Below are 22,319 nucleotides of genomic sequence, written 5' to 3' on the forward strand. Positions count from 1 at the left end.
TTACTGGCTGACTGACTGGGCTTGTTATCTAGCCTCCTTGAGCCTCAGATTCCTCATCTGTAAAATGGGTACAATAATAGTACTTATTTGAAAAGAGTGTTTTTTGACAATTAAGCGAATTAATATATCTAAAGCCCTTAGAACAGTGTCTGCCTCTAGTAAGTGCTGTTTGTGTGTGTGTTAGTAGTGGTAATTGTAATAATTGGTGGTAGTAATGCAATAGTACTTCTTCTGGTAGTTCTTCTTACTGTCTGCTTGGCTCCAATCTCAAATACCACTGTTTCTTTTAGCTAAGATTATTTATCTTAAAATACAACAAGGAAAAATTAAAAGTACTTCTTTTAGCTCTCTTTGGACACTGCTTGTTGTAGCATATTTGTGATGAAATTACGCAATAAAATAAGTTCCCAAGGTACATCTTAGATGAGTCAGATGTCTCATGTCCTTTTGATCTCTGTAGATTTTTCTACCCCAAGTTCCTGGGAGTGAACCTTTGCTGTCAAGACTATAATTCAACAAATATTTTTTGAACATCCACTGTGAACTGGTTACAGGAGCTTCTCCATAACATCCCAGATAGGAAGTTATCCATTTATTGCAGGCTGTAAAATATTTTCTTCCTATTGTGGATTAAAATGTTGAATAAAACAGAGCAAAGGGGCCAGCCCCATGGCTGATTGGTTTAAGTCCGTGTGCTCCGCTTCGGCGGCCCATGGTTTTGCCGATTTGGATCATGGGCACTGACATGGCACCACTCATCAAACTATGCCTAGACAGTGTCCCACATGGCACAGGCAGAAGGACCTACAACGAGAATATACAACTGTGTACTGGGGGGCTTTGGGGAGAAGGAGAAGAGGAAAAAAAAAGATTGGCAACAGATGTTAGCTCAGGTGCCAATCTTAAAAAAAAAAAAAAAACAGCAAAGCACAGACCCATATAGCATGCTAAATGGTTTCTCCTTAGAATGAGGTTTTTCAAACAAATACTAATCTGCACTATATTATCCTGCAACCCTCATTTATCCAACTTGTTCATAAAGACACTAGAGATTCTTCACTAAATCCTAAAGACATAGTATTTACACATATCTACTAGTATGGTACCTTCAAAACAGGATATGTGATTAATTGGTTATTATTGTTTCTTAGTGAATCCAGGAAGTGTCAAGTGTTCATTGATTCCTTTTCTAAGATCTGACAAAAGCTGTATTAAGCTCTTTTACATTTTTCAAAAGATCTTCAATAGATGCCTCACTTTTAATTTCTTGAATCCTATCGCTCTTTTCTCTTTTTGAAATCAGAATATTTACCGCCTAGTCTTTTTGTACCTTTGCCATTTTCTGTTTTTCCTCAAATTTGTCAGCAGTGGTTTCATAATTACATCCACAAGTTCTGTTTCAGGAAGGTGATTCATTTAGCTTAAAGACTTTAACTCATTTAAGGCAGCCAGTCTGTTCACCTATTTTGCATTTTGATCAGTCTTTACAGCATTGCTTTTTATCTTTCTGGTCTAAAAATCATTCTCCTGAGAGAAAAGATGGAAGCAAAATAGAAATTGAATAGTTCTATTTTCTTACTGTCGTCTTTGACATATTCTAGCCAAGCTGTGACCCTAAACTTTCCCTTTTTTGCTCTAGAGTTTAGACACGATTGAAAACGAAAAAATGGTTTTATTATTGCCATCCAGAGAAGTTTGGTTTTTTTTTTTTTTAACCCTTATCAGGAAACTAGATAATTTTAGTATGGGAATTGTATCCTTCTAGGCGTACCCCTAGTAACTATTGGCTTGTGTAAAGAATCCTACTCATGATGGTCTCTTCCTTTGTTTTGTTTCTTCATTGTCACCTGTTAATTCTTCCTGTTAGTGACTTTATATTTCATATATAAATCAGTGGCCTAGTGTGTATATTCTGCCATGCAGGAAGTTGACAGGTTTCATGAAAACTGCTTTTCTTTCCTTTTCTACCTGTCAGTGCTTTGCTCTCTAACAAAATTCCTTTCTGCCTTTGTGTTTCCCGTAGCTCACACATGTGCTAAATTCCCAGTTTCAGCAGCAGATGTCTCCCATGAGCTGGCTTTAGGCTTTGCTAAATAGTCAGAGCCAGCTAATGAGTTGTTTACTGCTCGTTATTTCTAAGGGACCATTCTGAGTTTTCTCCTCATAATATGATTCGTATAAGAAGTAGAAATTGGAAAAGACTTTAGAGATGATTTTGTCTAAAACTAGATGAAGAAAATTAAATGTAATCAACTTGTCTAGGGAACTGCAGTTAAAACCAAGTTCTCTAAGTTTTAGATTAGTGCCGTTTCCCTCGAGTGAGCATTTTTAAAGGTGAAAGAAACTTAGAAATCAACCAATGTTCTCATTTTTTAAAAGAGAACGAAATTAAATTCTGAAATAGGTAATAAAATTTCCCATTGTCATAAAGCTAAATGCTAGAACTGAAATTTGAAACAGGTCTCGTGATAGACTGGTGCTTTCTCTGCCATGTTTTTCTGTTAGAGCACTGTCTTCCTGATGGGCTCTAAAGAACATTTTCTTAAATTTCCTCATTAGCTCTAACATTTGGAAAGTTTCTGTCCTGTCTCCTAAGAATAGTAAATGTTTTCTGATGTGTCATCATTTACTTTCTTAGTGTGTGCTTCATTTTATCATTTCTTCCTTTTTAGATGTCACTTTTAAAATAACTATAGATATTTGGCCTTCTTGAATGGTTTTTAAGGATTTGTTTCTTCTTAATTTTTTTTCCTTAATTTTTTTCAACTTTCTTTTAAGTGTACTTATTGGACGTGAATACTGAAAACATGTCAGTAAACACATATTTGTACTTCAGCACCTGAGAAGTTGAACAGATGAACTTGTCTTTGTGGGAAACTAAAAATTCTTGTATGTATTATCTCCTTTATTCTAAGGATAGTCCAGGGAGTTGTATTTTTACTGTTTCTTTCAACTGATATTTGTGGGTTATTTGTTCAAATGTGTATGATAAAAATAGAAAATTAAGTTGAAAAACATTCTTGCCAAGTTGAAATGAACCTAGTACATATTAGATCTAATAAATAGATGATTATCAGGCCCATTGTTATCAGTCTACTCAGCAGATTTTATTACTGTAACAACTCTTTGTACAGCACTGTGCTTGGCATTGACTGAAGCTCAATTGGAGTTAAACAGAATCTGAATTATTTTAACTTGACTTTGGAAAGGAAAATGAAGAAAGAAGTTAAAAGAAGTAGTGGTCTTTACATACTTGTTGAAATTAAGTTGCTGTAATAGCGAAGAAGTTGATGATCTGATAGCCATCTTTCTTTTTTCTTTTTCTTTTTTTTTTTTGAGGATGGTTAGCCCTGAGCTAACTACTGCCAATCCTCCTCTTTTTGCTGAGGAAGACTGGCCCTGAGCTAACATCCATGCCCATCTTCTTCTACTTTATATGTGGGATGCCTACCACAGCAGGGCTTTTGCCAAGCGGTGCCATGTCCGCACCCGCGATCCGAACCAGCAAACCCTGGGCTGCCAAGAAGCGGGACATGAGCACTTACACTGCGCCACTGGGCCGGCCCTGACATCTTTCTTAAAATTAGACAATCTTGGAGGTCCCTGGCCATCTTTGCTATGACTTAAGCTGTTACAATATGAAATTAAATATTTCTCAATGTATATATTAATATGCTTTCACATATGGATGGATCTTGCAAGAAGAGAGGAAGATGCTTGGTGCAGATGTTTTTTAGACCACAAAAAACAGTTCCTTGAATATGAAAAGACTGCGTCATCATAGAGCCTTAGAATTTAAAAGAACCCTAGCAATCAACTGGTTACTACCAAATGCATGAATCACCTTTACAATATCTCCTGTCACAATTTTATATCTGTTTGATATTCTCTGTACGCTGTTCTCTGTTTCTGCTTTGGTATTTTTGTGCTTATGTTCTAGGTGCTGTAAATTCCTTACTTTATTTTTGTCTGTTTCATTCTTTTTCCACACTTTTGTTTTCCCCTCTCTGTTAATTAAAAATAAATATGGAATCAAATGAAAGGTTTTTTTTCAAAATTATTCTTTTAAGGTAAGACTATTAATAGAGTACCTTTGTTGCCATAGGAGTGGTTAACTTCTTAGATTTGCTTTAAAATTGTAGATTTATTTAAAATATTCTGAAATAGAAATACCAGTTGTGGATCAAAGTGGAAAAAATTTTGTGCTCTGTTCTACTTTTTCAGAAGTAGTTTATATTGGAGTTGTATTTCATTTTCTAGAATCTTCTGGAAGTACTAGAATTATCTCATTAACTCTCAGCTAACTAAGCAAGGAATTTTTTTTCAGGAGTTGAAGCTAAATAATTTCAAGGTCTTATAGTAAATTTTGTGGGTGTGCATGTGTTAAGCACATGTACCAATTTGGAGGCCATATAGAGCATGTGGCAAGATAGTCCTTCTAATCTAGATTGTCTAGGGGTAGAGCTTCAGCAGTGTCATTGCCATCTTTAGACTTCCTGAAACAATTATATATGCCTTTAGATACATAAGATGCAGTTTGGAATACTGTTGGGTGATGTATGAAAAAACCTCGCGTGACTTGGCAAGAATGTAAATCTTAGCATATGCCAAACTCATCATATTAGAGACTGGAACCAGAAGAGAAAATCGTTTTCTTTTCTTAGGACTATAAATTATTTTGCCCCTTGTCTGAGGTAGCCCACCCTTAATGATGCTGAAAAATTTTAGACTAGTGGAGAAAAGTACTCAAAGCTTTGATGATTTAGGAATTAAATGTGTAAGACTTTCTTTTTCTGGTAGATAACACAGAGCCTGTAAGATTTATGTTTTAGAGCCATGTTCTAGGAAAGGAGTCTGCTGTTTAAGAATATATTTCAGGTTCACATATGCTGGGCTTCTCCATAGTCAACACATTTCTTGAAGTACTTTTCTTAGACTGAGTTGCCTGGAGAGGGACACCTATAGAGCAATAGGTTGAGCCATAAAAATGGGTCATCCTGAAAAGGAAAAGCTGGGATATGGGCTGTCTTCACTGCACACCCCTCAGCCTAAATTTGTTCACCATTTACGGGAGTAGCATAAAAATAAAATATCAAAAGTAAATAGATAGAATTGTTTGCCATTTACATGGCACCCACATGTACTCATCCTCATAAGAACCCTACGAAATGTAGGTGAGAAAACTGAGGCTCAGAGAAATTAAATATCTTTCGTAAATTTGGTCAGTAAGCTGGTAAGTAACATAGATTAGATTTATTCCCAGTCTAGCAATGTAAAATGAAATAATGGAAAAGTGAGTAAAAAATTTTGTGCCAGAATTTCACCAAGTCTTTGGGCAAGCTTGGGTACCCATGATCTCAGTTTATGAGATCGTTAAAGTGTAGGTTTCCAGATTGAGGTCCCATGCCTCCAGTTTGCATATGTTCTTTAAGGAGCGTAATCAGGTTCAGGTACCCAAGAGTGATTTCAGGTGTTTTCTCCTCCTCCTCCAGTAGACCCACCTCTTCTGAGTAGATGCCTGGTAACAGCCATTTAACAAACAGCTCTAGTTCTAAGATCCTAGTACTTTGTGTGCTATCTAAAACTACTGTCCTCCCTACCCTTTCCATCAAGAGAGTTTCCTGATCAAAGCAAAATCATGACTACATTTAGCTAAGCCAGTCTGTAAATGGCAATCTTAACTTAGCTCCAGGTGTGATCATTATTTTATGCACTTGTTTTTAGTCCTCTGTTCCTATCACTGTTCTTCTATGTTATGCCTTATGCTTTTAAGGCCTTGAAGACAAGATTAATGCTTGTTTGTTTTGTTTTATTTCATTCTTGGCACAGCTTTGCATACAATTAGAAACTAGATAAATCCTTATGATGACATTTTTTAAGCCTGAAATTTATTGATTTATTTAATTTTATTTCATTCAAATACCTTAATATTTAACCATAGAGTGCTGGATTGTTTTAATTTGCAGCTTTATAAAATGATTTTTTTCATGGAGTAATTTTGTACACATAAAGAAAACTGGATAATCTTAGTACATAACGCTTAGTTTAAAGAGATGATTTGATACATGATGAAGTTCTCTTTTATGTAATTCTTGGTACATTTATATCTGCTTCATCATCTTACTCATCATTATATTAGTTAGATGAAAATTGTGCCTTCCTGCTATACATAACTGACTTGTTCTTCAGTTTTGTCACCTTCATTTTCGGTGAGGAGAAGTGTATCTAGTAGAATGAGTGATGAAGACTGAATGGTTGAACTTCGGAGCCTTATTGGGCTCTGGTACATGGCAGGATTAATCCCATTTCGCATTCCATGCTTCATGAAAAACTTAGAGTTCTCTGCCATTGGATTCCGGAAGTAGACGTTACTGGAGCGTTTTCTAAGAGTTTTTACTGATTTTGTGGCCCTGTAATTGCAGGTGATGTATCGGGAAAATGCATCCCGAAATGTCTTGTTGAAGAGGGTGTAGACCAAAGGATTCACCCCTGAGGAAATATAGCCTATCCATACGAATATCTCCAGGAGCATTTCAAGAGTAGTCTGGTTGCAGGAATCACATAAAACTAAGGTTATATTTGTAATAAAAAAGGGGCACCACATAAGCAAAAAAAGGAAAAACACAATCCCTAAGACCTTTGAGGCTCTCTGTTCATTGGAAATGGTCTGCATTGATTTTTTCCCAACTGTGGACATTCTTCGCACTAGTATGTCATCACTTGAATTGGGCAGAGTTTTATCCTTGTGAGAACCATCCAGCATTGCCACTTTTTCAGGTGATGAGCAAGGTGTTTCATCCCTTTGGAAGACTGTGGACACAGTCAGCCACGTTAGGCGTTGAGGTGGTTTGTTTTTGATCAAGTAAGCTTTCTTCTGTAAAGCACGGATAGTGAGAAAGTAGGTGACAATCATGATCGCCAGAGGTGTAAAGAAGGCAGCCAGTGAACCAAAGAGCATGAAATTGCCAAAACGGTCCTTTGTCAGCCCACAAGTGATGTTATTTGGGTTACCCATATCAGTCTCTATCGCTTTAATGGGAACTGGAATGGCAATACCTACGGAAGAGGAAACAAGATAAACAGAGTTAATTTTATGACCTTTGACTCTTAGATTAGGTCTGTCTTAGTGATTTTGTGTGGTTAATGTATTGTAATTCCTGGTACCCACAGTGCAGAATCTGTCAAAGTGCTTAATCAATGGAAGATTTACAAATAGAACCTATCGGTTAGGGATTTCAGATGTTTAATTCAAGCTTCCCTAAAGCTGCAGTATGTCCATGAAATGGTAGGGAATGTCTTCATTTATTCTCCATTTCTCATAATCTGTTTTTGTTTGTTGACTGATCCCGGGTTAAGGAAAAGGACTTCAAAAGAGAAGCCTCTTTTATCTTAATATCCAATGTAGTTGATCTAAAGAGATTTCAGAGTACGTTCATGCAATATATTAATTCTGAATAGATATCTATTTTATTATTTTTGAGGTTACACAGTTTCCATTTAACAGACAGTTCTGATCTTTGTGAATGTCTTTTAATGTTTTCCTTCTGACTTCTTAGGGAAAACTAAGAGGTTCATTGTTTTTTTAAAAAATGCTACTTAAATATTTGACAGCATGTGAATGGTGAAATTTATTTTCAAGATTGAGAGTTCCTCTAATAGAAGAAAGAAATGTACCTTATGCTAATTTCCTAATACTTTAAATACCATGAAGTAGGTATTTAAATGTGATCTTGCTATGGCCAGCCCCGTGGCCTAGTGGTTAAGTTCGGCGCTTTCCACTCTGGTGGCCTGGGTTCAATTCCTGGTGCAAACCTATACCACTTGTCACCATGCTGTGGTGGAGACGCACAGTCAGAGTAGAGGAAGATTGGCACAGATGTTAGCTCAGGGTGAATGTTCCTCAAGCAAAAAGAGGAAGATTGGCAACAGATGTTAGCTCAGGGTAGATCTTCTTCAGTGAGAAAAAAAACCACCAATAAATAAACAAATAAATAAATATGATCTTGCTTAGTGAAGTAGCTTATTAAGAAGACTTATTAAGAAGGTAACACCAGGGTTAGCCTGCCATTTCTCTTTGAAACAGCAGATATTTAAAAGTAAGTCGGAATTAATTGATCTTTAGAAACTTCTAGAATCCTTTTGTTGTTTAATGAATTTAAAAAGTACTCCAACTGCAGAGCCTTTTTATGGTAGCTAAAGAGCCCTTGACAAGAATATTTTCCTCAAACCCTTACTAATAGAGACCACTACTTTTTCTCCTTTTCCTCGGATACACCACCAGAAAGAGGATTCTGTATATTTACTGTTCTACACTAAGGGTAAGAAAACTACAGCTCGAGGGCCAAATCTGGCCTGTCTTCTGTTTTTATATATAAAATTTTACTGTAACACAGCCATACCCACTCGTTAACGTATTTTCTATGTCTGCTTTTCTATTGCTGCAGAGTTGGGTGACAGAAACTATATAGAGCCTGCAAGCCTGGAATATTTACTACCTTGCCCTTTACAGAAAAAGTTGGTTGACTCTACCCTCTTACTTCCAGATAATCATTTCACTGTTCTTTCCCCCCAAAACACTTCTGTTTTGAAGTCTATTTAATCTCCATCCAGGTCTTCTGCCAGCCCCCAGGACATCTATCCACCTTCCTCAGTAGTTTCAGCACCTTGCTATATAGTCTTCCTCTCCGCTGCTCCATGGCCTTCGACTTCATTCCATTGATGACTCTTCTAACACCTTAATTTTATATTTCTTGAATTCCTCAACTCTAATTATTATTTGCACTCCTGAAGCCATCCATAAGTCCACTTAAAACTATCCCCTATCTGAAATCATGAACTCTGATATTTCTCTTTCTTGCTCTGCTACTCCTCATTGCTGTAGAATTTCTTTACGGTTGTCTTGACTTCTAGTCCATCCTTCCTTCTCTGTTTCACATTCCGTTAACCCCTGTCAAGGCTCACATTACCTTCTCAACCAGCTTGTTCATCAAGAGTATTTGTTTTCACTGGTACTTTTTGTACCCTCACCCATTGGCAGGTGTTACCTAGGATAACAGTAAACCTGGAAGAAGAAAGCGAGCTCTTTTCAGCACTTTGCAGAATTTTAAAACTAAACTAACTGCATCACCTGCTTTTTTCTTTTACAAAGTTACTAAATTGTCAGCTCTTCTACAAGACAGTGTGATGAAATGAAAAGAGCATTGGTCTTGGCCTTGGTGCTGAAAAGCTGTAATAGTTTTTAAGCCAACTATTTAAAACCTCTAGGTTTCTTTTCTCATCTATAAAAGGAAAAAGTAGATTTCTAAGATCCCTTCCAAAGCTATAAATCTAGGGTCGTCTTTTTATTCTTTTTCTCCTGCATACTTATCACTTTGTATTAGTCTAATCTGCCTTCCTTGAGTGCAGATTCTTTTTCTTATTCATCTTTGTCTTCTTAGTATCTAGCACATCTTAAGTACTCAGTAAAAATTTGATCAATTTATAAATTCATGTTATACAGCCATAGCTGAGGTACCACTTCTACCAACAAGCTGTTTGTTTATTGGCTTGATATATTTCACGATTTCAAATGTTTTAATTCTTCTTAAGGATTCATTTCTCCTGTTTTCTCCCTGCCTTTGCCCTATTCCCCCAACCCTTCACCAACACACATACTTCACACTATCTCTCTGTCCCTCTCCCTCATGGCAGTGAGCTTACCAAAAAGTTGTGGGTCATTTGACATGAACTGCTTTAGTTTTCCAGTCTCCCAGGCCCATTCCCTATCTTCTTTTGGGAGTGCCTCTTTTGCTTGATCAGTCAGCCTCTGCCCCCAGAACTAGCCTTGTCTCATTGCTTGTAAATCTCTCCATTCTGAGTAGACTTTTTCCTTGACCCTACTTTCTTCCCAAGCCAGAGTAGTAACACTCCTTACTTTTACCTACAAATTTTTCAAAAGAGGTTTTGCCCTGCTATTGTTATTTCAGGAATATAAAGGTCAATTTCAGTGTCTTGCTTTTTTGCCCCAGTGTTCTTATTCTGGTTGGAGAGAAGTCACGTCTTTTTCTTGCTTTCCTTTTAGCATTCCAGATCTCTCTTGATTTTTTCCTCTTTTAATTTTTTTTTACTAGGAAGAAGTGAATCTGCTGGTCAAACTATTAATGATCGTAGTAATTGTCATCAATCTGTTTTTCTGATGGCAACTTATAAGAGATTTGAGTTATTTATGCTGTACTACATTCTAAGAAACTTATAGCAGCTATCCTTGAGCATTAAAGATGGGAACAGGGGCATGAAACAATTTAGAAGAAATATCATTTCTGAACATCATTTGCATCTCTCTTAAAACTTCTAATTAAATATATTCAAAATACTTAAGCAGACAATTGCTGCCTTTAATCTGTGTACATGTGGACTTCCAAGATGACTGCATACAAAATATTTAGGTTGTTTTTTCTTTTTTCCATTTTCCTGTTTCTCTTCTTAGCTGTAATTTAAGATGCATTTCATTTTTTTATTACTTTAGTACAATTTTGGGATTCTGCATGCTACCTAGACCTTACTGATCTGTTGACAAATAGGAGAACTGTTTTCAGACTTAGTCTTCCTACAATAAAAGTAGGAAGATGTCACCATAAACACTATGAGAGTAATTCTTTCTGAGGATGTGAACTTTTCTGCCTTTTCACGCTTTTTGCTGATAATATGGTTTAAAAGTTATATGATGAATGTAATGGTGTAAGGAGCTTGTGTTGGTGTAGCAATAGGCTGCCTTCACCTCTTGTACTGAGTTTCACGCCTACCAGGCCTCGTATTCTCCTAGCCAAATGGAACCAAAGGCTATACACACTGCCCCACACCCTGACATTCCCCACATACCTATTGAAATTAACCACACCACTGTAATCTTGATGAATGCTGTAGCTCGTGAGTTATATTGATTGGCTTGGATTGGCTTTTTGATGGCTATATAACGATCCACTGAAATGGCACAGAGATGCATGATGGATGCAGTAGAAAAAAGAACATCAAGAAATAACCAGGCAGGGCATAGAACAAGTGGGAGGGGCCACATAGCCTCTGAAAGAGAGAAAACAAAATAAAAACATATTCTGCAAAGTGGCAACCTTCAGTCTGCAGTTTCTTTTTAAAGTGATACATATTTGTAACTTTTTTCATTATTCATCTGAAATTTTATGACTTAACCTCCACAAGATAATGTTCGACCTCAGATAATGGAGTCAATAATATTAAATATATTTCTGTAGATGGTACCTTTTAAATATATTTTCTGTTTTATATAATAATTACAACCCTTTGTCTAAATCAGCAGCAGTTTGGCATTGTTAGCATTACTTTGATCTTTGCTCTTTTGTCTATCACTTTTGTGAGCTTTTAAAAATTTACACAATGTTGCCATTGGAACTTAACCTTGCTGTTCAAATAAAATCTGTGTTTAAGTGGCTATTGTATAGAAAGAAAACATTTTACCATGTAGAAAAGGCACTATGATGTGGAAAAAAAGACTTAGAATGGGAATCTCAGTGAGGCCTGGGGCTTTGACTCACTTCCAGCAATGGCTAGTAGCAGCATGATACTTGTTTATAGCAAACTCTCATTTAGTGAAATGATGAAGTGGGATGATTTGAGTTTTCTTTTTGACAGAAATAGTTCTTGAGTAAAGTTCGCAGAAAGAATGGCTTCAGATTATCCTGAAGGAAAGTACATTGTTATCCTTCTATGTTCTGTCATTCACTCTGAGCACTAGAGATGTAATACAAAATTTTGGTTGAAAAAGAAAATCTCAGGATTAGACATAGTTCATTTAACAGACTCTTATTTAAAAAGCACTACTATATATCTCAGACAGTATTAAGCACTTCAGAAGTTTTTTTTAATTTTCAGATTTTGGAGATATTGAATATTCTACATAACTTTCCAATAAATTTACGTAGACAGCTATCCATACATATATGGATTGGATACATTTTGCATTGTACATACACCCACTACATACATGTTTGCAATTTCAAAACAACTAAAATTTGTTTTAGAGTTTGCTCTAGAATATTTCAGTTAGAATCCTTTTACCAAGCGCACACATGTATATATATAGATTTTAGAACTTGCTATAAAAGCAAATTACTCCTGTATAGAACAAATGTCATACATATGAGATTATCGAAATCCTTTTTATGGTTTAATTGTTCTATGTCTACTGACAAAATATAAACTACTTTTCTTTTCCTGGTTTTTGTAAGTATATCTGACTTTGACAGGTGTAAAATGATTGGGATAATTGAAGGAGGACCAAGTGATAACTACCTCAGGATTTCAGGGCACCAAGAGACCCTTCAGTTGTAAACTGTTTAAATTCAAGAAGCCTAGGGGTGGAGAGAGGTTAGTATCCCAGACCAAAAAAGAAAACCATAATTTAGGGAAGGAATTTTTAGATAGACTTATATATGGTTTTTTCAAGAGTTAAGTAGGATTTGAGTGAAAAATATTTGGGTATTCCCCAAAAGAGGTAGCAAGACTGACAAATCCACTTTTTGGTGCCTTCTGTTTCCATATTTGGTGTGTGGAATGCTTAATAGGAATATTTTAAATATTTCTTCTTAGGAACAAAATAACAAAGTCAGTATGAATTTTTATTCAAAATGGATAAATAATTGCTTGGTATTTCATTTCATGTTCAGTAGCTTCTTTAAAAAGGATTATAGCATCAGGCAGAAGGAGTATTTCATACTTTTAAGTAAAAACTGTAATCAAACTTTCCTACTTCACCAACTTGGGGGTGAGAATAAGTGATGAAGATGATGAATTATAGAGTCATTGAGCTGGAATGGATTTTAGAGATTGTTTTAGAAAACTTTCTGGGAAAGGTTGTGTTTTGAGTCTTAAAAGATACACCTAGGTTTGCTGGTGTAGAATAGGCACTCAGAATGCCTCTTAGAAAGGAGGTTATGGGACTTAAGTTTGGAACTTAACCTCTCAAAATAAAGTATTGGCAGAGAAACCTGTGTTTAGAAAGAATCTAATCAATTAGGTTTTCTCCCTCTTAGCTGTAGAATTCAGATTTTCTGTTAATTAGTGGAAAAAGACCTTGGACAGTCAAAGACAGCAGTGTATTCTTTGACTTGAGCTTAAGCTAATTAATGGTCTCAGTAGAGTGAAAAGAATCACATACGACTCAGAGTTTTCACTGAAAACTCCTTAAAGTGAGGCTGCATTCCAAACTGTCCCGAAGTTATAGATTGATGATCGAGTAGGAGGTAGAAAAATACTCAAGTCTAGAGCTACAACCAGAGATGTTGATCATAGCTGAGGATTTTAAATGGCTGATAATTAATGTCTTATATCTAAGACTTCCTTTCTTTATATGTGTGCTCTTTCTGTATCTTTTAAAATGAGTTACTAACAATTTAAACTTTCCTATTTAGTTATTCTAATTATGGATTATATTTTTAAAAATTAAGGTCTGGAAAATTCTGGTCATAAATCTAGTAGCCACGGGCAGGAAGCCACAAAAGAACTCTCATATAAAAAGTGCATGTCTTTGGAATTAGACTCTCTGACCCACATGCTCCTAGTTGTGGGCTAGAAGCCAAGCTCCTCAGTGCTGATTTAATTAAGCCCATGAAGCCTGGTTAGCCTCGCTTTCCAGCAGAGTGAACTTATTTTGTAAACTCCAATTTTGAAACAAAAAGTATGTATTAAAATTAATGCAAATCACTAGAATTTTCTTACGGCTATACTGAGGCGTGATAGAGAATTTCTTTTAAGAAAGGAGACTATGAGGTTTAGGATCAAGAGATGGATCTTTATGATTTCAAGTTTCATGAAATACTAGGGAAGAGACTGTTTTTAGCAAACATTAGAGTAACAGATGATGACTGCATTAAATTAGTAGAAATCTTTTATACAAAGCAAAAAGAAGAAAAAGCTTATCTAATTGCCTAAATAGGTTCAGGTAATCTAAGAATTGATACAAATTAAAAACAGTTTCAGACGTTCTCAGTTTGTAAAGGGACTTTTCCTAGTCTAAATACTTCATTTTAAAATTGTCTTTTCAGTTACTGTTAATTTGATAGGCTCAAGGTGAGAAAAGTTTCTTACTATTCAGAATAACCAAAAAAGTTTAAGTTGGTATGGTGATATAGGTTAACTGTTCCAAAACTTTATATGTTATTTTCATTAGGAGTTTTAATTTGTTTTAAGGATTTATAATTTCATTTATTTGTTGTAATGTATTCTGTCCAGTTTATTTCCGTAAGAACTTAATATATTATTTTGAAGGGAGCAGTTACAAATTTACATAAAAAGAAAGAAAGAAAAGCATATGTAAGAGTCAGTCTAAGGAAAATAAGTTATCAGGTACTTGAACTAAATTAATTACTGCCATTCTGGGGCTCTAAAAGTGACTTCTTCATGAAAGCTAAGACAGAAGGGGGAAAACACTCAAATTATGTAGTATATGTTGTCTCACAAAAAGAATACACAAAATTTCTCTGAAAAACAAATCCCATTTTCCACCTCTTTCCCCCATGCACTTCCAGATTAAACTCAAAGAGGAATTTAATTTCAATAAGGTTTGAATAATGGCATTTCTATGGGTGCCTGAAATAATTACAGATTGATAATTATAGGAGCAAAAATAAGTCTTAAGTGAGTCCTGGATTAGACACAGTTAACTATTTATCTAAAAGTATTAGCAGCACAAATATTTTGTTTAAAATGAAGACTTGTATGCTTTAAATACCACCATACATAAGGGGTGGTAGAACTGCTCTTCAGTTACTTAGGTTTCCCTTGTCTCCCAAAGTTCAACAACTTCGTAGGCATGGACCTAGGTCCAATATCTTCCTCAGAAAAGAGGTCTGGCAGTCACCTCAAGGTTTCATTTTAAGTATTGGTTAAGACCCAAGTATTCTTTGTCATTTACTATGAAATATAACTTTAAAAAAAATTTGGGTTCTGCCTTGTCCTTAGAGAAAATTCTGTGGCCCTCTTGTTAGATAGAGTTACTTAAGATATAAATGTTGGCTGTTCGCCAAATCAACAGTTTTAGTTGATGTAACTTCTCAGTTCATTTGAGGAAGCGAGAGTAATAGAGGTTAAGAGTGTGAATTCTAGAGTCAGTTTTCCTTGGTTCAAATCATGTCTCTGCTATTTATTTATTCCTGTGTCCTCTCTTGTAAAATGGGAATGATAGTAGTAATACCAATTTTATAGGGTAGCTTTGAGGATTAAATGCAATAATACATATAAAGTGTTTAGAACAATGTCTGGCATAGAGAAAGCCTCAATGAATGTTAGTTCTTATTACTGTTATTGTTTGACAGAAACTAGCCAACTAACCCAGCCATTAAAACACTCCTACTTAGAAACAATAAGCCATGTCATCAGTATAAAATCAGGATGTTTGTCTTCCTGCCTTCGGTAGCAAGAGTGAGTGCATCCAGTTGAACTTAAAGCTGTACTTCCAAAAAAAGGCATGAGAATATGTTTCTTTTAATTAAATTTGTCATGAAAGCATCCCTTTTACTAAAGTTGAATTTTAACTACTACTTATTATACGTATATGGTGAAGAAACTTAACCTACAGGCATTGCCACACTTGTTTTTTTGTTTTTTTGCATTCTTTTTAACTGATGTAAAAATTGAATTTTTTAGCCAGAAACTCAGTTTCTTCATGAGATAGACTCATTTTATTTGAAATCTGCTTACCCTTTGGGCAAGTTTTTAGTTTAGAAACCTGAGTTATGTCATCTCTTCAGAAAATAATTGACATTAATCTATAACTCTGGAACATAAGATATTTCCCTTTTGAGAATTTAAAAACCATTGTATTTTTAAAGCTATTTCAAGAGGTCTGTGCCTATAGAGTTCACCAAGGTCAATAGTTCAAGAATGTATTGAAGCAGGGCAAATCGTAAATAGCTCTGATGTTCAAAAAGGACATATTTTTGAAGTGCACGCTTTTTTTAATCTCAGAAATTCTTATGTTTCTATCTTTATCTTCCAGAAAAGGGAGACATAGATCAGTGCTTAAATTTTTATTATGAAGCTTCTGTTTTCTTTTTGTTGTTTTTCCACTACATTTAAGCAGATGAAATATCTTGGGGTTAGGTGTCTAATATGATAGTGTTTTAAATGTTTCAAGTGATTTAATACGTATGAAAATTTTTCCTTGATTTTTTTTTAAATGTTCACTTTCTAGGAAGAACTGCCTTTAATTGCTTTGCTTCCTCATTTAAGAATCGAGTAGAGCAGCATTTTACTACATAAATGAGTAACTGATATTTTTTCTTTTACTGCTATACATCTGTTTCATCTCTGGTCAGACTCACATCTAAATTGTCATATATTTAAATATATAAACCCTTTGCATACTGAACTAATCCTTGCCAGTTATTAGTGCCTATAACATGCTGGGCTCTACTTGACAATTTCACAAATACCTGCAGTGTAAGATTTACCATACCCACTTTACAGAGAAAGTGATTGAACTCTGATATGTTAAGTGACTTCTCTAAGCCAATACAAGAGAACCAGGATGGGAAGCCTGGGGTGTCTTGCATCAGCCCCCATCTGTCGGCCGTTTCAGTGTTCCCAGAGAAGAAGTGGCAGAGAAGTTGACATAGCACAACTCATTTGAAAGACCGTGTTGTGTCAGTGGTCATAATCTTGGTAAAATAGAAATTCAAACGATATATAAACAAATATTATACAAATCATTGGTTAATAAAAGCCGCTTTTTACATTTCTCTGTTCTCCCTTTTTTAAAACTTAATTTTATTAGAATATGTGAAGTTTCTCTGTTACTTTTGAGTTTGAGTTGAATATTATTGAATTTCCCTGAGATAACTAAAAATCATTCATAATGGTAGTTAATTTTTCATGTTTACAGAACCAGGGTCACTTTTGTCTGTACAGACTTCAGAAGTTTTGAAGATTAACCCCAAAATGAGAGAAAAATACACAAAATCTACTCCTGCCTTTTAAAGTTATCAGAAATTCTTATAAATGCATTAATTTAGAAAGCGTTAGTATTTAACATGTGAGAGGCTACCAAAAAATCTTAGTATTTGAAATCAAGTCCCCATTTATAATATGTGCAGTTCCCAATTTATGAATGTATCCTTTTGAAGCTTTTTAGAGGGCAGCATGCATTTTCTTATGGAAATAGAATAATGTTTTCGGTAATAAATTAATACAATAATGTTTTAAATAGTAAAGTTCCCAGGTTAGTTCATTTTTTTAAAAATCTGCTAAGCTCACCATACGGCTTAATTACTGATAGTAAAAGTGTTTGGGGCTATGAAAGATTTGACTTTGTAATTAAACATTGGAAAGAGTGAAATGTGGTTAAATTATGTATCATAATTATTTAGGACATAAATAATGAGACATTCCACATAGTCTTTATTAAAGTTTGTTGAGTTTTCTGCTTTTATTGCTAAGAATATGTTAGGCCTCAAAAATTTAAATATAAACTTAGTTTTCAGCTGCTGGATACCTGCTCTTCCTGTGGAATACATGGAATTATCTCTATTACCTGTTTTTTGTGTTTTGTTTGTCAGCTCACTTTAATACTGAGGATCTTTGCCTTTTAAGATTCCTTTACTGTTTAGCTGATAATTTAAGTATCTCCTACAGTATTTTGCATATAATAGATGTTTGCTGTTTATGGACTCATGGATTTTAAAGTTAAAATTCACTTCTACCTAACTCATGCAATCTCATTTATTCAACATAATACATCAATTAAATTTTATGGTAGCATGAGATGAGCATTTTAACGTTTTCTGTGTGCCTAGCAAAGCACCATTTAGAGAGAGTGATTTTACACATTAAGTGACTGTTGTGTGCATGGCAATAAGAGCTTGAATCAAATGCCTGTACAGTCTTTACCAAGTATGCATAAGGATTCCTACATAATCCTCATTTACTTTATTTCCTTTAAACTTTTTTGAGAATTAAGATTGTTTAGATTCTCCTTTAGAGTGAGGTTTCTTAGTTATTTTCCATGGTTTCATGTAGCGCTAGGTTACTCAAAAGATTACAGATTTATAAAAGGGAGAGGGATAGAAAGAAAGAAAGTATTCATGATTAGAGAGTTAATTAAAGCAATAGAACCTTATTCATTTCTCCTTGTCCTACCAGAGAATTTAGAGCCTGGGTACATGTTCATTTAGAGTGGAAGTTTCAGCCAGTCACCATCTGATTGTATTTAAGTGAGCAAGTACTTGATTTTAGATATCTTTCTGTAATTACTTATAAAAATGTAACATTTGAACCTGAATATAATTGTTTGAATGGCAATTTTTCTTCACCTTCTAGTTAAATAAATTTTACTTCTATGACCTGAAATATTTTTATTTTTACCATATAAACATAATTCCAAGAAGCCTTATCTGCTACAAATAATCATTTTTCTTAAGCAATTAATGAATGAATATCAATTTATGCTAAGCATTAAATTAAATGTCCTCTTAATGCTGATTCTTAGGCGCTCTCATAATTCACCAGCAGAATTATTTTTTTTTCCCCCAAATTCCATAACTAGACATGATACGCATGAATCAGAAACTACTTACACCATTTTAATAACATTATCTTTTTTATTATAACAAAGATTTTAATATCAAACTGCGTTTTTTATTACTACAGTAACTCAGATTTTGGTCTCTTATTTTAATAAGCTGGAAGTCTGATTCCTCTTACGTATATCAAGGACGCAAAGGGTCAGAAATCATAAAAATTAAATAGATGAATGATCTCTGGACACTGAGCCAAACCATTTCTTTTAGCAACTAAACATAATTTTTTCTTAACATGACACATGTAAGAATTGTGCTTAAGTCTAAAGTACACAAACTGTAAAGAGGTATAACAAGAATTTTTAGAATAATTCTGATTTTAAATTGGAGTTTAGCAATTTAAATTGGAATTTAGTGATTCAAAGACCTTATCGTTAATAATTAACCCAGCACATAACGGTCACGGAAGTGTCCTAGCTGTTGCTTTGTCAAGAAAAAAAAGGATTAATAGTGGGAAAGTTACAGTATAGGTCTGTTCTTCACTATGATTTTTGGGTAATGTACGCAGAATTTATGGATATTGCTAACTTAGATGACTTTTTTAAATGATTTTATTAGATGACTGAGAAGGGAGTAGAATTGTTTCTAAAAAATTTTTTGCTCTTTAAAACTGATTATTAACCATAGAAAGTGATGAAAAATGAGGAACTGTTTACTCACTGTATCTTTAAATATTCCAAGTCCATTTTTAAAGATTAAATGGATATCCGTTTCTCTACATAGTTTATCAGAGTTTTGTGGTTTGACAGCAGGAACAAAGTGAAATACTTACCAAACATTATTGTCAAGAGAGCAATCGGCATCACAAACAATCCAACCAGCAGATCGGCCACTGCCAGAGACATGAGAAAGTAATTGGTAGCATACTGCAGCTTTTTCTCCAGTGAAACAGCCAGAATAACAAGGATGTTTCCACCAATTGTAGGTATTATCACCATGAGTATCAGAAGAGCTGCCCAGTGTGGGTTATTTCCCTGTTCCTCACCAATCTGTTTCATTTCCTCTGGTATCGATTCTCTCTGTAATCCAGACCAGTTAGAGGAGATTAAGTGATCAAATGAGCTCTGCAGAATGTGCTCAGGAATTGTGCTTTGTTCATATATTCTATAGGAGAAAGCCATTCGCTGTTTTTCTGTGGTTTGGTCCGATTCCGGACGATGGTCAGCATGGTCAGTAGCTAAGCTGGTCATCTGCTTTTTTAAGGCGTTGTACCCATGCCAAAACCTTGAAGCCAAAGTTGACTCCTTCCTTTAAAAAAAATTTCAAGTTCTCTAAAATGAGAGCATACGTTTGTCTGTCCATGTCTGTAGGTAAGGCCCAAATGTTTAGAATTCTGCAGAGGCTCAGATTTCAGAAGGCTTAGTGAAAGAAACCGGTAGCTGTGAAAAAGAAAAATTATTAGTTTCTCTTTCTCTTTTTTTTTCTTTGCTGTAGTGGTAGAGTCATGTTTGAATTTGAATGCCAGAGTGTTCCCCCTAGATATAAAAATATGTGGATTGCAATATTTTATTTCTTTATTTTCAAAAAGTTAAAGAACACTTGAACTTAGTAGCGTCTCCCTTCTCAATAGATCTTTTGTGCATTTGTGACAAAATGCAGCCAGTTCCTGCAAACATATTCCCAATATGCCTCAATTAGTGAAACGAGATACGTTAATTTTTTCAGTGGTTATAATAAAAAGCTAGGTGTTTCCTGACCCTTGAATGTCTTTACCTTTAGTTTAGAATATGTACAGAAGAATAGAAATATCAAAGCACTAAATAGTTCTGGATAGAGCTTTTTGGTACTCACTGACCATCTACCTAGAAGCACTCCAAGCCCACCTAAGGTCTAAATAAGTGATTTGCCAGCTAGGAATCTTTATTTTTAATTAGGTTTTGTCTGATCAGGTTTATCTTAATACTGATATAAATGCCGTTTTCATAAAGCATTTTAGAATTCCTTTGGGTTGAAAGAAGGAAAAAAAAATAGGTATCACTAGCATCCAAATAATTGTTTTTAGTAATTTTAGTCCTTCAAAGAAATTATGTTTCTGCAACAGATGCTTTCAAAATTTATCACTTTATGCCACACTTGAAGCAGTTCTTTTTTTGTTTTAAGCGGTAATTTTTTTTTTGCTTAACCATCCCAGTTTCCTTGGGAAGGAGGGGGAAGCTAAGAGGAAGGTTAAACCATTTATTCATAAAGTCTACAAATCCCATACTTAAAATCTCTCCTTTAACATTGGTAAATTTTTCATTTTGGTGTTTAAACCACTGAATAGAAATGAAAGATTATGGTAGCAGAGTTTTTAAGAAAGGAAAAAACCCTTTAGATTAATCCTGTATTTATTTGTTAAATTCTTACCTTTTATTTCCTTGTTACTCTCCCAAGCATGTCATCTTATCTGCTCGTAGACCTGCTTGCTGCTGTGACTGGAGTCCTCCTCCCATTGACTTATTCTGAGCCTCCAGCACTGGCGCTTGCAAGCAGTGAAACAAATGTGTTGTATAGCTGTAAGCATGCCAAGGAAGTTATTTCCTCTTTGATGCATTCATTTTTAGGGAATAGCAGCCTTCATTATAATTCATAAAACCACCATTTAAGTAGGTTGAACCAGTTCATGACCCTTATTCAAGTTTTATTCTTAAAGGCTTGCTTTGATCTTTGGGGGACTGTAATAAACTCTATCGTTTTAGCTTACGATAGTTTTGCTTTGGATTAACCCTGGGCTATTTTTCCCATTTGAGAAAAAATAAGATATAGTCTGGAGATTCTAGAGCTTTCATTCTGTGAAAATTCTACCCTGTGAGCCTTATAGCTATTTCCAGAGTTCTAATTTCTAGCAGTGAAACAAGATTCTTATCCAGATTTTATGCCTTTGCCGTGGAACAAAATTAATTTGCTCTGGTTGCAACCTTATATAGAAGAGCACAGAAAGGTCTGAATTCTACATGTATACATAGGTTTTAGCAGAAACTTTTTCATTGCTCATTTTTAAACAGATGGCCTCTGGATTTGAGAGTTGGTTCATTGGCACTTTTTTTCCCCACAGATATATTGGGGAAAATACATGATATATATGTAATGAAAATATATTTCTGCTTTATTTCAGAAAATTCATGTAAAAATCTTAACAGCTGTGCTACGTTTTCTCTAAACTGTAAGACCACCTTAGTATTAAAAGTTCAGCATTCTCAAGGTTTCTTTTTGAAAAGATCATCTTAGATCACTCATATTTTAAGGTTATTTAATTACTTCTAGATCAGCGATAGCATTTGTGCCCTTATTCTGTTTTAAATTTATATTCCTTAGCTTGTATGAAAGTTATTGGAAAATACTTCGTTCATTTCAGTTCTACTGAGCACTTAATATTTTATTCAATATTTGCTGCTTTTTTAAATTGAAAACGCGGTATTCTAGAAAAAATGTTTTCTAGGAATTTTTGGTGAAAAAATAAAAAAATACTCAAGAGCAATCCAAGATGGATTTTAATGTGCCAGAATTTCTCTTCAGGAATATGGAAATATTTTAAAATACAGCTTTACTCTGAATCAGAATTTGGCATCTGTGCTTATGCAGTCAGATAGGGGTCTGCAAAACAATGTCAGATTGAAAATAGCATCATTCAGTGAAAAGACTTGAATGAGCTAAACTTTCATTGATTTGTGTTTATAGATAAAATTTGTGTGTGCGTGTGTGTATGTGTGTGTGTGAAGAAGATTGACCTTGAGCTAACGTCTGTTGCCAATCTTC

The 22,319-nt window shown here is 34.7% G+C and overlaps 2 protein-coding genes across 4 annotated transcripts in view; one reads left to right on the forward strand and one right to left on the reverse strand.

Annotated features, from left to right (window-relative positions):
- Nucleotides 1–22,319, forward strand: part of PSMD1 (proteasome 26S subunit, non-ATPase 1) — a 96,918-nt gene that overhangs the window by 33,127 nt on the left and 41,472 nt on the right. The gene's annotated exons all lie outside the window — the stretch shown is intronic.
- HTR2B (5-hydroxytryptamine receptor 2B) lies at nt 5,793–21,057 on the reverse strand. Of its 2 annotated transcripts, XM_023642539.2 has the most exons (4): nt 20,931–21,057; nt 19,357–19,963; nt 10,858–11,058; nt 5,793–7,056 (listed from the first exon to the last, which is right to left on the reverse strand). In XM_023642539.2, exons 2-4 carry the CDS (start codon nt 19,772–19,774, stop codon nt 6,164–6,166), a joined length of 1,512 nt encoding a protein of 503 aa, XP_023498307.1. In that variant the 5' UTR covers nt 19,775–19,963; nt 20,931–21,057; the 3' UTR covers nt 5,793–6,163. The 2 variants fall into 2 exon arrangements, with proteins under 2 accessions (XP_023498307.1, XP_070126756.1); XM_070270655.1 differs by lacking the exon at nt 10,858–11,058.

The sequence above is a fragment of the Equus caballus genome, chromosome 6 (genome assembly GCF_041296265.1).
Source record: "Equus caballus isolate H_3958 breed thoroughbred chromosome 6, TB-T2T, whole genome shotgun sequence".
In the NCBI taxonomy this organism is placed as follows: Eukaryota; Metazoa; Chordata; class Mammalia; order Perissodactyla; family Equidae; genus Equus; species Equus caballus.